The sequence below is a fragment of the Rutidosis leptorrhynchoides genome, chromosome 1 (genome assembly GCF_046630445.1).
Source record: "Rutidosis leptorrhynchoides isolate AG116_Rl617_1_P2 chromosome 1, CSIRO_AGI_Rlap_v1, whole genome shotgun sequence".
Taxonomy (NCBI): Eukaryota; Viridiplantae; Streptophyta; class Magnoliopsida; order Asterales; family Asteraceae; genus Rutidosis; species Rutidosis leptorrhynchoides.
The window spans coordinates 64,377,131-64,392,712 of record NC_092333.1 but is presented as its reverse complement, the minus strand read 5'-3'; the positions used below and the strand labels follow the sequence as shown (position 1 = coordinate 64,392,712).

Genomic DNA, 15,582 nt, shown 5'->3' with positions numbered 1-15,582 from the left:
CAAAATAAGTTCAGTTTATTAAAAATATGAAAATAAGCGCATCTAACAAAAAAAAAAAAAAAAAAAAAAAAAAAAAACAATCCAACTATGAAGACAACAATTAATAAACAGGCGAAGCCAACCCCAACTAACCGATGACGTCATTCACATCCCTAATCTTGTCGCTAGTGTTGTTGGTGTATGTCAATACCCGTACTAGCCTTTAGTGGCGGTACCAGGATTTTTTTTCACCTGGGGCAAAAAAAAATTAAAAATGTTGCAATTGTTTTGGGCAAAATATGGAGGTTTTGGGACAAAAAATCAGAGGCGTCTTTGGACATAGGCAAGATACGCAGCCGCCTAGGGCTCAAAAAGTTTAAAGGGCCCAAAATTTCAAATATATATATATATATATATATATATATATATATATATATATATATATATATATATCTCAAAATATTCTATTTAGTGAAATAAAAAATTGTCAATTAAAGTTGTAATATTGTTATTTTAAATAGTTAAATGCATTGTAAGTATATATACAAATTAATAAATTTAAGTATTATCTTTTTACATGTATTAAAAAAATTAAACGTGTGTGAGGGCCCATTTTTGTTTTCGCCTAGGACCTTCGCATTGTTGAGACGGCCCTGCAAAAAAATGGAAGTTTTTAGGCAAATTATGGAGGTTTTGGGGCAAAATTTGAAGGTTTGTGGGCAGAATTTGAATGTTTTAGGGTAAAATTTGGAGATTTTTGGGCAAAATTTGAAGATTTTTAGGCAAAATTTGAAGGTTTTGGGGCAAAATATTTAAGTTTTGGGGCAAAAAAAAATCCACATGGGACAAAGTCGAAAAATACAAATTTTTTCTACTGAAAATTGCAAATCCACTGGGGGCGGCTGGGGGCGGTTGCCCCCACTCGACCCTTCATAAAATCGCCCCTGCTAGCCTTGAACGAAATGTCGAATCACTACCAGTCCCAACAGCGGTGAAAGCACCCAACGGAGGATGACTGGAACCACATTTTTTTAACTCATTGAAAGTACCCTTTTACTAATGAACGTCCCGTGCTCGAACCCACGTATGACCACTTACATGACCCGTTCACTTGATCATAATTGGCAATCGCATTTCATAAGCTAAATCATACTGGTTGTCTCGTAACTGAAAAAATAGTAATCAATAATCATAATTGCAAATGTGCTTATTTCAAAAGTGAGCAGCTAACCAAACAGTCCAAATATTTCGATACAAACTATAAACCCTTTTTTTTCCTATATAATACTCACTCACACTCTTCGTGCTTTTCACCTTACTTTTCATCTTTCTCTAAATTGCTTCAAATCAAATCGTATTTCATTCTTCTTTTTTATCTTTATTCTCAATTAATCAATGGCTTCCGTTACTGGATCTTCAACTCTTATCGCATCTCTTTCAGTCCATAAGCCCAATCAGGTTATACATATATATACTTGTATTAATTTATTGTGTATTTTTACGATTTTGTGTCAATGTAATTTACTGTTTATTATAATGATTATTTTGCTGGTCAATTTGTATAATTAACATTTTTAAACCCTAATTTTGATACCGTGAATTTGATTTTTGAAATTAGGGTTTTGATTTTGTGATCTGCACGTTTATGATTTAAAATGATTTAATTTTGTAATAATTAAATCGTATTGATTTAGTTGTATGTGTTTTAATGTAAATTAAATATCTTATAATTGATTGTATTGGGCGATCTTTTATGTTCTTTCGTAAAGTTAGATACTTTGATAAGCATTTAATCTGTTTGTCTTACCTACATTATGTGATCTGGTAAACATAATCAATTATCAACCTTTGTAATTTGTAATTTGATATAACAATTTCTACAAGGCATAAAAGTATTACGGTTTAGATTGATTATGTTGTGCAATTTCTTCTTGATTCTGTTTAAGTAATTGTCTTATTTGATTATTTTTAGCTTGTTTTGCTAAGCTTTGGTTATGTTTGATTACAGGCACTTACCAGGGCTGCTAATTTCAATGCTGTATCACTTGCTGTCAGTGGGAAATCATTCCCATCTCTTAGATTGAAATCACCACGCTTTCGCGTCTCTTGTGCGGTATACGTTTTACCCTTTCGTTTGCATTTGTCCATATTTGAAACTTTGGATGTTGTAAAATCAAGGTAGATGTAAATTACTCCGTATATGCCACTGATACACCTTAGTGCAATCACTTTAGTATAACTTTTCTGTATCTATCATGTGACGTTGAGATGAGGTGTGCATCTTTATCTACAATACGTACTGTATAGTATTGTTTTTGTTCATAATGTTGTAAATAGATACATGATGGTCTTGTCTAAGAAATAGTAAATAAAATAAAATAAGAGAAATTTGACTCTTTTCGTTCTTTATGTCAACTGAAAATTACTTTTTTTGGCAGGCCACACCCGAGACTGTGGAAAAGGTCTGCAGCATTGTTAGGAAACAGTTGGCGTTACCTGATGACTCTGCTGTAACTGGAGAGTCCAAGTTTGCTTCACTCGGTGCCGATTCTCTTGACACGGTAATAGTTAAAAAATGTTTCTTTTGTGTTGGATTGACCAATTCACAAGTAAATGAGTTGAGATGCCACTTTTTATATCATTCTTTTGTTTTAGACCGAAGGCAAGAGTGTGATATATGATTTTAATTATGAAAAATATATCATTTCAATGGTAAAACTCATTCTTTTTCTGTTTAGACAACTTTTGACTTATTTAACCCAGAAAACTAGTATTAATGCTTTATATTGGCGTAAACAGGTTGAGATTGTGATGGGACTTGAAGAAGAATTCGGAATCAGTGTGGAGGAAGAAAGTGCCCAGACCATTACCACCGTTCAGGATGCAGCTGATTTGATCGAGAAGCTTATTGAGAAGAAGTGATAAAAAAATGAAGTAACGATAGGTGGTTGGATTACCTTTTTCTTTTTTATTGGATCTTTTAATTTTAACCAAAATCTTCTTAAGATTATGTGGTTTGTGTAAGCCTAAGCCCTTTTGGAGTTGGATAATTAAGCCATTATGTTATAATGTTTTGTGTTTGTTCTTAGCAAATGCCTTGTGTTTAGTCATTGTTGTATGGGAGTGGGAGTTTAAGAGAAAACGAGCCTCTTTTAAGTGTTGCCTGGTAAAGTGTGAGGGGTTTTTTTTTATTCGAACGGCAATATCGGCATCACACAGAGAGGACTTAACCACTTTTGCAATGATATATCACCCACACACATGTTAGTAGGAAACTCAATTTGCGACTATGTTGACATATGACTGAACTTTTATCCGTAACATTAACCTTAAGAGTTATATCGATTCTAAATTTGAACTTATTATGAACAGAAAACATCTGTTGACACGAGCTTTTGCTTGTATAAACTCGGTTCGAGTCTACGGATCGTCTGATCATATGGATTGAATTGAAACTTTGTGGTGTTTCAAGACTCCATAACTTCTCATTAGCTTATTATAGCGATAATGGCCATGTGTGGTAAAAGTGAAATAATGGTCGTATACGGTAAAAGTGAAATTAATGATACATACTGCCACACTTAAATGGATTCTATTATTTTAGATACGTTGGCTAGTTAATGACACCTCAATTTAGTTTGATCACATTACCTACAAATGTTGACTATTGTTGAATTTTGAATGACGAGCCCAATCGTATCATATTTTCTTTTAACACATCAAATGATTAAATTAGATAACTTCGGTAATAAAAACAACTCACTACTGCTATATCAAGAACTTAAGATCGTTTTATGTTTAAAACTTAAAAATGAATTTAATTACCAATTGTTAATCAAAAAGCTTTTGTGCTACTGTTTATTGAGGTAAAACTAACTGAGTTTGTAGCTCGTAGATTTTGGCTTGTAGCTAGTAATTTTTAACTTGTAACTGGTAGCTTTTAACTTTTTAAATATATTTTAATCTTTGGCAAATAAGCTGAATCTGTTAGATAAAGATTAAAGTGAGAAAAAGATAGAAGATAAAAGTTAAACACCACTTCTAGTAGCTTTTAGTTTTTTCCTCATTTCTAAAAGCTTTAAGATCCTCCAAACAAACGGAGTTTTTTTTTTTTTTTTTATAATTAAATATGAATTTTTTTAAGAAAAGTTAAAAGGTCCAATAAACTCATCGCCAAACATAATCATAATCATAATTGATAATATTTTGAATATATTTTTCTTCAAGTGTTTATTCAAAATTCAAGAATATTCATATTTCCTGCTGAAAAATTAAAAATATCATATAGACCCACACATGTATTAAAACTAGTAATAGGGGTGCGCGCGTTGCCGCGCTTTTTTGCGTATGTTTGTGCAAAATAACGTACTATTTTGTTTTTACACGGTTTTTTTTTTATGCATATGCGTACATACCTGCAAAATATCAACAAAAAAGGAATGAAAAAAAAAAATCATCAATTATGTAAATATACGAACTAAGAGTACCTCCTACAGGTTTTTTAACCCAATCATACATTAAAAGATTGAAATCATGTAAAAACAGGTTGTTAGCATCCGAGATACATATTGTTGACTTAAATATAGGAGGGATATATGCTTACTCTGAACTCAATATATTGAGGCAGTAGAGCAGCACATCAAGAGCAAAATAATCTGAAGTACCAATGTCTGTTCTGTACCACATTATCAAATATCATGAATATGTTTTCCCAGCAAAAAAAATAATGGCAGCGATAAAATAGCATTATGTCAAATATCAGACCAAATCCGTCAATAGAGTGTATTCCATCCATGTATCGTCTTATGGTGTTTAATAAGATGCATATTAATAGTATTACATGAATGGATGGAGATTGTGCAACTAATATTTGCCGTATCTTTTATTTAAGGTAATGCACATTAGAAAATATTTTGGTGTTCAAAATCATTAACTTCATAACATTAACTTCATTCTACAACGTTAGTCAAAAACTCCAAAAGCAAAATACCTTTGAATGAAACAGAAAAGAAACAAATAAATCGTACCACTTTAGGCGTCTTTATCAACGGACTTAAAGCGTCTGCATCTGGTCTGCAAATACCGTAGAGCAACTTATTTAAATCATTATTTTTTAGAAAACATATAAATATAAATACTTCAATATATATTTTTGACTAAAAAAATAGTATACCTGGAGAGCTATGACAACCTTATGATGAATTTTTCCTCAAGTTTACAATGAATACATAAATGATAAAACGCAAAAACCATGGTAATAAAATTGCAGGCTCAGTTCTGTACCAATAATAACTCTAGTTGTTAAACAAACTTCTTAAAACAACAACAGTTTTAGACAAACATGTGTACTAAAAAATCGGGCTCAGTTATGTCGGTAAGTTCTATCAACAGAACACGGTGCACCATGGCTGCAACCTATAGGTTGCCTCGCCACAACATGGATGCACCCTGTAGGTTGCCTTGCCAATATATGGCTGCTACCAATAGGCTGCCCCGCCAATATTCAAAGTGCATGAGATGTTTATCATCATAGCCCTTTCGTTTACATGACAAAATGAAATGGGGTTCCAAAAACCCTAGGAGATATAAATAGGTAAGTGGAAAAAGCACGCAAAATGACCAAAATACCTTCGAAAAATTAAGTGAAATGACAGGTCAGTCCAAAGGGAACAGTAATTCCCACAACATCAAGTAGGCAACTTTCACAATTAGTATATAGAGGAAATAATTTGGACTCAGGCATGTACAAAAGCTAATCGACAAATAATGAGTTTCCATGGCAGCAACATATGTTGCTCCGCCAAGTTGCAAACCCATTTATTATGAATGTAATGGTTAGCTCCTACATGTTCATCATCATGGTCCAAGCATCATCATGTCTGCAGTTCATATCCTGCAAACATGTGTTTCAACGACAATGACTATGATCAGCCATACTCACAACACATATGTTAGATCACCAAGGCTGCAACACGTATGTTGTCGTGCCAAACATAATCCTGCCAGGAGAGAATACATATCATTTTAATATCATAGATTTGCTACATAACTTACTAAAATCTCATTATTTTTTATAGGCAACAACAAAACATACAGAACACCATAGCAACAGCATAGCAACAACGTAACAACATCATAACTCATCGGATAAACTACAACACCATAGCAACAACATTACATATAACAACCCATAATTGTTGATTTTTTTTCATCAAATAAACATCAACAATAACCTTAAATCAATTTTCATTATGTTTTAAGAATTCATTTTGAAGAGTAAAACTTAAACATCATCAAGAATAGAGAGTTACCTTAAACAGAAATCCTAATATAATTGTGGCACTATAAACCCAGGACAACAGCCATCCGAACGACAACCACGACAACCATCCCGACGGCCAAAATCAAGACCAACGATTGTCGTAACAGGGTCAAAATCAAGTATTATAACCATTAATTAGCAAGATATAATTATACTTAAAGCCACAAAGGAAGGTAGAAATTACCCATCGGAGATGTTAGGATCTTGTATGAGATGGGTGTTCGAAGATGTCAGATAACAGAGTTAAAAACCGTCACCGATAACATCGCAAAACCAAAATACTGGGGCAGAAACCACACCAACACCATGACCACCAATAGAAGTCAACCGACGAGGACGTTAGGAGACGACCATCGAGGAGCGGCGTGAAAGGACCCGTCCTAATCCATCCGGACGAAGTCCATATCGATTATAAACGATTCCCAACAGTTGATTACATCGCGAGGTACTTGACCTCTATATGATACATTTTACAAACATTGCATTCGTTTTGAAAAGACAATCTTTCATTACATATGAAGTTGACAGACATGCATACCATTTCATAATATATCCAACTATAATTGACTTAATAATGATCTTGATAAACTCAACGACTCGAATGCAACGTCTTTTGAAATATGTCATGAATGACTCCAAGTAATATCTTTAAAATGATCAAATGCACAGCGGAAGATTTCTTTCGTACCTGAGAATAAACATGCTTTCAAGTGTCAACCAAAAGGTTGGTGAGTTCATTAGTTTAGCATAAATAATCATTTCATAATTTTAATAGACCACAAGATTTCCATATTCAGTTCTCATAAAAATACGTCCCATGCATAGAGACAAAATATCATTCATATGGATTGAACACCTGGTAATCGACATTCACAATATACATATAAGAATATCCCCATCATTCCGGGATCCTCCTTCGGACATGATATAAATTTCGAAGTACTAAAGCATCCGGTACTTTGGATGGGGCTTGTTGAGCCCGATAGATCTATCTTTAGAGTTCGCGTCAATTAGGGTTTCTGTTCCCTAATTCTTAGATTACCAGACTATATAAAAAGGGCATATTCGATTAGATAATCCAACCATAGAATGTAGTTTCGATCACTTGTGTCCATTTCGTAAAACATTTATAAAAGCAGCGCATGTATTCTCAGTCCCAAAAATATATATTGCGAAAGCATTTAAAAAGGGATTAATGAAACTCACCATACTGTATTTTGTAGTAAAAATACATATAACAACTTTGAACAAAATGTAGGGTTGGCCTCGGATTCACGAACCTATATCATTTGTGTATATATTAATGCGTATCCTTGTAATTGAACACATAAATATATAATTTTATTAGTTATATTCTCGTTATATTAATAATATATATTTTCACATATAAAAATATTAATTTTGTTATTTTATATATATATTAAATTTATTTGAATGTATATATATATATATATATATATATATATATATATATATATATATATATATCTATCATTGGTTTGTTAAAACATTATTTTTAGTATTGTTAATGATAATAACTGAGATAATGCCAATGATAATACTAATATCAATGAAATGCTAATATTATCTATGATTTTGTTAATGATGTTATTAATGATAGTTTTTAATAATAAAACACATGATAATATCAGTAGTTTTTAATAATTTAATAATAAAGACTATGAATATAATACAGTTTAATATTAATACATAATAATAATAATTGTAACAATCTTATTACTAAAGGTAAACTTAATAATGATTCTTTTATTAATAATAATGATAAAATTTCTAAAATGATACTAATACGAACATTAATAAAAATAATAGTAACTTTTATTGTTTTCAACATAATACTGATAATAGTAATAATACTAAATTTTAATACTTGATAATAGTACTAATAATTATAACATTCATAATATTTAACAATAACCATACTAACAATCAATAATAATATTAATACATGCTAATAACATTAATAATTATAATAATAATAATAAAACATGAAACTACCTCATAATAAAAGGCCTTCAAAAGAAACTGCCACGAACCAGATTCGAACACCCGACCTCTCGTACACCCGCTAACACTCAGACCGTCCCACCATCATTGCTTTTCTGAATGAAACTCCATACTATTTTTATTTATTCAAACTTGTTTTCTGTTTTCTTACAACTTCTTCTTCCATGATTTCTCTCCATTCTAACATCCTTTCTAATCTTCCCAACTATTACATGATCGAATTTAGGACTAAATATCCAGCATATATATACCTATTTATGATTAAATAGTTTAAAAAAAAAATTGATACAGCTTCTGTTTGCTGTTCGACGATATTAGGAAGGAAAAAAAAAATGATTTCCATTTCTCGAACGAATTAAGCCAAGTTTATAACATGAAAGTTGTTGTAAATCCTTCGTAAAAACTTTAGAAATTAACAATTTATCCAAAAGCATTAAATCTATTACGAATTTCTTGATGAACATAATAGTTGACTTTTAAAACTAAAAGTTTGACTTCGAAATTGGGATTCGTTAGAAAGAGTTGGAGCTAGAGATTTTGCAGAGAGTTTGAACGAAGGATTCCTAACGACTCTGCGTTATTACTTTTTGAAATTTCATTCGAAATCGATATCTGACCAAAAGAAGAAAAAAAATGAAGAACGAGGGTACGGAGACTTTTTTTTTTTTTTTTTTTTGTGATAATTTCCTTTGGATTGCAGCCCTGATTTTTATAACATATATAAGTGATATTATACGAATGGCTAAATTGGCAACAAGGCTTTATCATGGTTGTTGGGTAGTGATGACAGGATCAATGGTAGTCACAGGGGTACAGAAGAAAGGAGAAAGAAATAAAAAGAAAAGAACAAAAAAATAAAGTTGAGTGGGATACCAGCAGGATTCGCGTATATATGACAGTACCTATATCTTATATATGATTAATATAAATAAACAATTAAGTATACTAATAATACTAATAATAATAATTTAATAATTATATAAATAATAATAACAATGATAATAATACTTCTTAATAATAATGTTAATAATATTATAAATAATAATAATAATATTAATGATAATAATGATAAATGGTAACTTTAATAAAAATAACAATACTTATAATAATTTTAATAGAATTAACACTTTTGTTACTTATGATAATGATAAAAATAAATTAATATAAAAAAAATGTTAATAATCATAGTGATAATATAACAATTTATACATATCAGATTCTGTACATAATAATGTTACTAATACAAATATTAATAACAATATTAATAATGAAAGTAATGTTAATAATATTAATATGTCAATTATATTCAACCTTGTAATTTAATGTAATATCATTTATTATTTATGTAGTATTATATTAGATGTTGACATTTAATGATTAACTAATATATATTATATATATATTTAACAGAAATAATAAATTTAATATAACATATACATATTTATATATTAACCATACTTAATTATTCTTATTGTTATATTACATTTTAAATTTCAATTATTTAAAGTATACTTTATTAAATCAAAATATTATATATTCTTATATTTATATTTATATAATATATACATATTTATTTACCAATAATGTTCGTGAATCGTCGGGAGTAGTCAACGTCAAATGATTTCATAAAAACAGTTCAAAGATTATGAGACTTCAACATTACAGACTTTGCTTATCGTGTCGGAAACATATAAAGATTAAAGTTTAAATTTGGTCGGAAATTCTCGGGTCATCACACGGCGATGACAGGCAATCGTAATAAACCATCGCCGATGACAGCGCGAGAGAACATCAGGGAGGTATGTGAATGAATCAAATAAAAGAAAATGGGTCGGGTAAGGGGAGGATTTGGGTACTAATGTTAGTTACTGTTAACGCAAGGTATTCACCAATCAAATTTTGACACCAATTACCACAATTTTTATATATATAATATATAATATATATATATATATATAGGGTGAGGATCCATGGAGAACTCATGGTAGTAGGGAACTCATGGAACTCGTGCAGATTCACTAAATCTGCGTAGATTCACATATTTTTTTATTTTTATTTTTTTTGCAGATTTTTTTTTCTGTTCAGTTTTTTTTTTTTTTTTTTTGCAGATTCAGTCAATCTGCGTGCAGATTGACGATTTTTTCCAGTTTTTTTTTTTTTTTTTTCAGATCGACTTTTTTTCAGTTTTTTTTATGCAGATTGAGTCAATCTGCGTTTTTTTTTGCAGATCGACTTTTTTTTGTGCAGATTTCACTTTTTTTTGTGCAGATTTAGTCAATTTGCGTGCAGATTGACGTTTTTTTGCAGTTTTTTTTTTTTTTTGCAGATTCACTTTTTTTTCTGTGCAGATTCGCTGTTTTTTTTTGCAGCTTTTTTTTTCATAGATTGAAGCTCAATCTCCACATAGATTGAAGTTCAATCTATGAGTTCTATGGGTTCTCTACATACTCTAGTTCTCTAGGGATCTTTTCACTATATATATATATATATATATATATATATATATATATATATATATATATATATATATATATATATATATATATATATTATTGTACATCGTGTATTAAAAATGTTTCATTATAAATGGGCTTTCCTCCAGTTGGCCTGTCAAAATTAAATAATTAACCAAGCCCATTTTTCTAAAACGAACAATGCACTGTTTTATAATCCTCACTTAATAATTCTCGCGTCCTCTATACGCACCAATAAAATTATAACATCTATGCATTCAACTCACACTTTCGCAACGTGCGAGTTTGGTATCGGGAGTAGGTGGCAAACTTAATCAGGCCAGTCATAAATGGCGACCTGCTATATTTTTACTACATACACCGTTCCATATTTCTATAGGTATCATTTGCGCTCACATACACACGATTTAGGGGTTATCTGAGGTAAATTTATACATCTTATTTATCTAATTTGATCGGTACTTTTTTTTTTTTTATGTAATTATATATGATTCGTTTAATTTGTTACTGTGAATTGATCGCTAATTGATTTAATTCTGTTTTAATGATTTCTTGTTTAGTATCGATCCTACTTGATCTTCACGTTATTTTGATATCACAGATAGTTGATCGGTGAAAATTTTTCTGTGATTTTGAATGATTGTGAATGTTTTTTTTTTTTTTTTTTTTTTTTTTTTTTTTATTTCAATATAGACAAAAAAACTGATGTATGTTTATGGATAATGATAACAGTAGTAAATTAAGTGATTATGAGTTGTGAGCATATGATTTGTTCCAATGAAATTGATAAATCGGTGGTTTGTGATGGATTAGGTTTGGAGTAAATTTGTGTGTAGGGAGAAATGGATTTAAAATCAATACAAATAGTAGATAATGTATAAATGACACGGAGTAACAAGGGAAGGGTTTAGGGTATATATGATTTAGTTATATGTTACTACAGAGTTGTTGATTCAGGAAGCTGGGGCCAATATTTATTATAGATAGAATTTTCTATAGGGAGACTGATCTGTCCACGCTCAGTGTTTACTCTAGTGTCTGTCGATAAGGAACTAGTTGTGTGAAGTGATAGACTGCGTAAATAAAAATTAGGCAGTGTGATCTAGGGTTAGTTATTCTACTATGGATTTTATATCTTTTCTTGTATCTTATGTTTTTTCTTTTTTCCAGTGTTTTCTTGTGCTTGTAGAAGCTTGTACATAAGAACTGTGTTTTTTAATATAACGATGATCAGTTGAGAACTAGTAGCGTCCCTTGAGGATGATGGAATTATGAAGGGTCTGTATGATTAAATTAATATGAATAAGAATTGAAGAGCAGACGGAATTGGTTGTTGTATGATTACATTGGGTACTATATTTATTATGTGTACAAACACATTTATTACTTGCTGTAATGGATTATTTTTTCGGCCAATGATCCAGGATCAATATAATCATGTAGATATTGAATATTGATAGGTAACATATTCGCTGGTCTAAAGTTATAGGCCCATCGTTGATAATATCTCAATATTTAATTGCTTAGATCACATACAAAAATGGTGAAGGGAATTGCAGTTCTTAGCAGCAGTGAGGGTGTTGGTGGCACCATCGTTTTCAGTCAAGAATCAGAAGGTAATATTTGAGTTACACTTCATCGTTGTAGAAAATAATACTCCGTATATAGAAAAACATATCAGTTATCTTCGTAACTGATGTTTCAGGTGCTCCCACCACTGTTACTGGAGAACTTTCTGGCCTCAAACCTGGACCTCATGGTTTCCATGTTCACGCACTTGGTGACACAACCAATGGATGCATGTCAACTGGTAGTTGTTACTCTCAGAAATTGTTTAAAATGAATTAGTTTGTGCACATTGCCAATATATATTTAAACATTGTGAATCTTTTTCTTTTGATGCTAGGCCCTCATTACAATCCTCATGGCAAGGAACATGGTGCTCCTGATGACGAGATTCGCCATGCTGGCGATCTTGGGAATGTAACAGTAGGCGAAGATGGTATACATGCTATAAATTTTCTAAAATTAGCATTACGGTCTTTGCCATTATTTAACAGTATTTCCAATGCGTAGTTTCTCTGTGAAAGTTGCTTACATACTTAAGAGATGTTGTGGTGATTGTGATTATTTTTTTATTTTCTACTCTTTTACTGGTATGGTTTGTTTTGAAAAATAGGGGGAGAAAAAATTTGTCATGGCTTATTCATTATGAATGTTAAGGGTCTATCATTTACATATTTTTGTTTTTCTTTCATTGGATTCTGTAGTAAAAATGTCAAATAGGCGGGGACCGTTATAGATTGAAAAAGAATTGGTCACATAATTTATAAAAATGCAGAAAGAGAGAAACTTTGGATGGGAAATGAAAACGCTGGATCTAAACGACTTTGGGAATTGATTATCGTCTAACTTCAGATGACACGTGTTGTTTTTTTAATGATTTTCTGCTAACTTCTCGTTGGTTTTTAAACTCCTCAGGTACTGCAAAGTTCACTATCGTTGATAAACAGGTAGGTTCCTTGCTGGGATTCTTGTATTTAAGCTTTGATATACATTTGATGGTACAAATTTAACACATATGAACTTATGTAGATCCCTCTTATTGGAGCTCAATCCATCATTGGAAGGGCTGTAGTTGTCCATGCTGATCCTGATGATCTTGGAAAGGGTATATGCCTTTCTTATTCCATTCTATAAATACACACTTATGTATGTATGTATTTTTGTTATAAACTCTGAAATGCTAGTTGTAGACAAGAGGAGTCTTTCTTTTTCGCTTATACTGAATGGTTAAATAAGTAAGTTGCCGCCATTTGAACATGTCTAACAAATACTGATTGCATGAGTTGTACCCAACTCATGTAGAGTTTGTTCTTCATTTGATAGCAATCAGTTTATCTTGTTAAATATTATATGAAGCCTGTGTTTACAAATTTAATGCGGTGGAAGGGTTATTGGCTGATAGATTTTTTTGGCACTAAAAAGATTTGTATTAGCACATGATATTTTAGCTATTATTTTCCCTCTTTGCATGTCCCGTTATCACAGAAATTGATTTCGATTTGACCTCTTTATCTTTCAGGTGGCCATGAGCTCAGCAAAAGCACCGGAAATGCTGGTGGAAGAGTTGCATGTGGTAAGCCGTATTCCTCCCATATTTTCTCTCTTCTACCGTTTTTTAATGTCAGAATCACAATTGCAACAGACTTGTATATATAATGCAAAGAAATTTGAAGATATTGCATATCCAAAAGACGAACTAATGTTAAGAATTTCTTTAAATAAGGTGGCAAAACGGGTAGTCTTTTAGTAGGGTAAATCAGCCTGGTTTAAGCCTAAAACAGTTTTTTGTCAGCTTTATTGTTAGTTTTTGTATTATAAATAGTAATGTTTGGGTATGGTCACTAAAACTACATTATTAGAAAAATATATCATAATTAAGTTATTTAGAAGTTTGTATGCAATTAGATACACCTTTAGCCTGTTTAACCAGTTCTGTCCGTTTGACCCATTTTAGGATAATTCTTTTTTGCCTGTTAGATTCACTTGAGATCAAAGATAACTTTTGTAAACAGTTCTTCACTTATAATATTTTCTTCTAAATATTTGGTTTGTCAAATATAATTGCGACAAGTACTATCACAACAGCAATAATATTAAAGGGTAAATTAGATAAAGTGTCCCTTTGTTTGTCTGCGTTTTAGAAATCTCCACGGACCTTCAATAATAGCAGTAAACATCCTTCAAGCTGTCAATTTCTTCCGTAGTTCGTCCCTTCGCCACCTATAATGACCAAACCACCCTTTTATCTTATATTTCTGAAAATTTCGATTCTAAGTCACTAAGTAGGGTGATCAGTCAAATGATAAAACATATTCAAATGAAAGATAGAAAAACAGTTGTTATATAAAATTAAAATTTACTGAAAATGAACTAAAATCAAAAAAATATGAAAGGGTGTTTGGGGTTTAGGTGGCAGATTGACGAACTTCGAAAAAAAGTTGACAACCTTAAGAAAACTTACTGCTATTATTGGACTACTACTGCAGGGACGCTTTCTGTAATGTACCCTGACGTTTGATCGAGATTTAGGAATCTCGATCAATTAAAATAATACTTTGGATGTCTTTTAAGTTTTAACCCCGTTAAATTGGTTTGCAGGTATCATTGGACTGCAAGGTTGATCATTGCTCATCTCCATGCAAGGGAATACCAAGGCTTTCTTGACGATATTCTGAAAATATATATCAAATCTAGTGTATCTGTATCATCCCCGAAGCTATGGTTTGTGTTTGTACTGCATTTTTCAATAAAGTATTCTCTATGCTAGTTGAATACTCGAATGTACTTGATCGTGTTTTACATTGAGATGTTCTATACCATCATGAGTTTTCATAATTGTCTTTGTTGGGCTCTTGACTCTTTACTACAGCAAGACATGTCCCAGAAATTTAATAACTTTGAGCACATATAGCTTGTATGTTTTTTTTATATATTTTACTCGTGGTTATAAGTTAAATGAACTCAACAGTGAAGTCAATCTGTACTTAGATTTTGAAAACATGGTGTCATTATACTGCCCTCGAGATGTATGGTCTTGAAACGTACTATGTTTACTATTGGATGTTTGAAAAAAAAGTTAGTCTTGACCCATTTATACAAGTATACTTAAACTATCTTTTACCTACTAGTAATTTGCAGAATTTGAACTGGATTCTGTGATCGAATGGTGCAATTGATTGTTTGCGGGTTTGTATAATTGGAAATATACAAACCGTT

At 31.2% G+C, this 15,582-nt stretch overlaps 2 protein-coding genes across 3 annotated transcripts; both read left to right on the top strand.

The window, feature by feature from the left end:
- The first annotated feature begins 1,272 nt into the window (after positions 1 to 1,272).
- On the top strand, positions 1,273 to 3,085 carry LOC139860991 (acyl carrier protein 1, chloroplastic-like). Its single transcript, XM_071849369.1, has 4 exons — positions 1,273 to 1,437; positions 1,988 to 2,092; positions 2,418 to 2,540; positions 2,779 to 3,085. Exons 1-4 carry the CDS (start codon positions 1,375 to 1,377, stop codon positions 2,899 to 2,901), a joined length of 414 nt encoding a protein of 137 aa, XP_071705470.1. The 5' UTR covers positions 1,273 to 1,374; the 3' UTR covers positions 2,902 to 3,085.
- Positions 3,086 to 11,105: 8,020 nt separating this feature from the next.
- Positions 11,106 to 15,202, top strand: LOC139860949 (superoxide dismutase [Cu-Zn]-like). 2 transcript variants are annotated; one of them, XM_071849367.1, is made up of 8 exons: positions 11,106 to 11,223; positions 12,261 to 12,416; positions 12,506 to 12,610; positions 12,707 to 12,802; positions 13,282 to 13,313; positions 13,396 to 13,471; positions 13,886 to 13,939; positions 14,965 to 15,202. In XM_071849367.1, exons 2-8 carry the CDS (start codon positions 12,341 to 12,343, stop codon positions 14,985 to 14,987), a joined length of 462 nt encoding a protein of 153 aa, XP_071705468.1. In that variant the 5' UTR covers positions 11,106 to 11,223; positions 12,261 to 12,340; the 3' UTR covers positions 14,988 to 15,202. The 2 variants fall into 2 exon arrangements, with proteins under 2 accessions (XP_071705468.1, XP_071705467.1); XM_071849366.1 differs by having other exon boundaries at positions 11,148 to 11,223; positions 12,328 to 12,416.
- Positions 15,203 to 15,582: the final 380 nt, after the last annotated feature.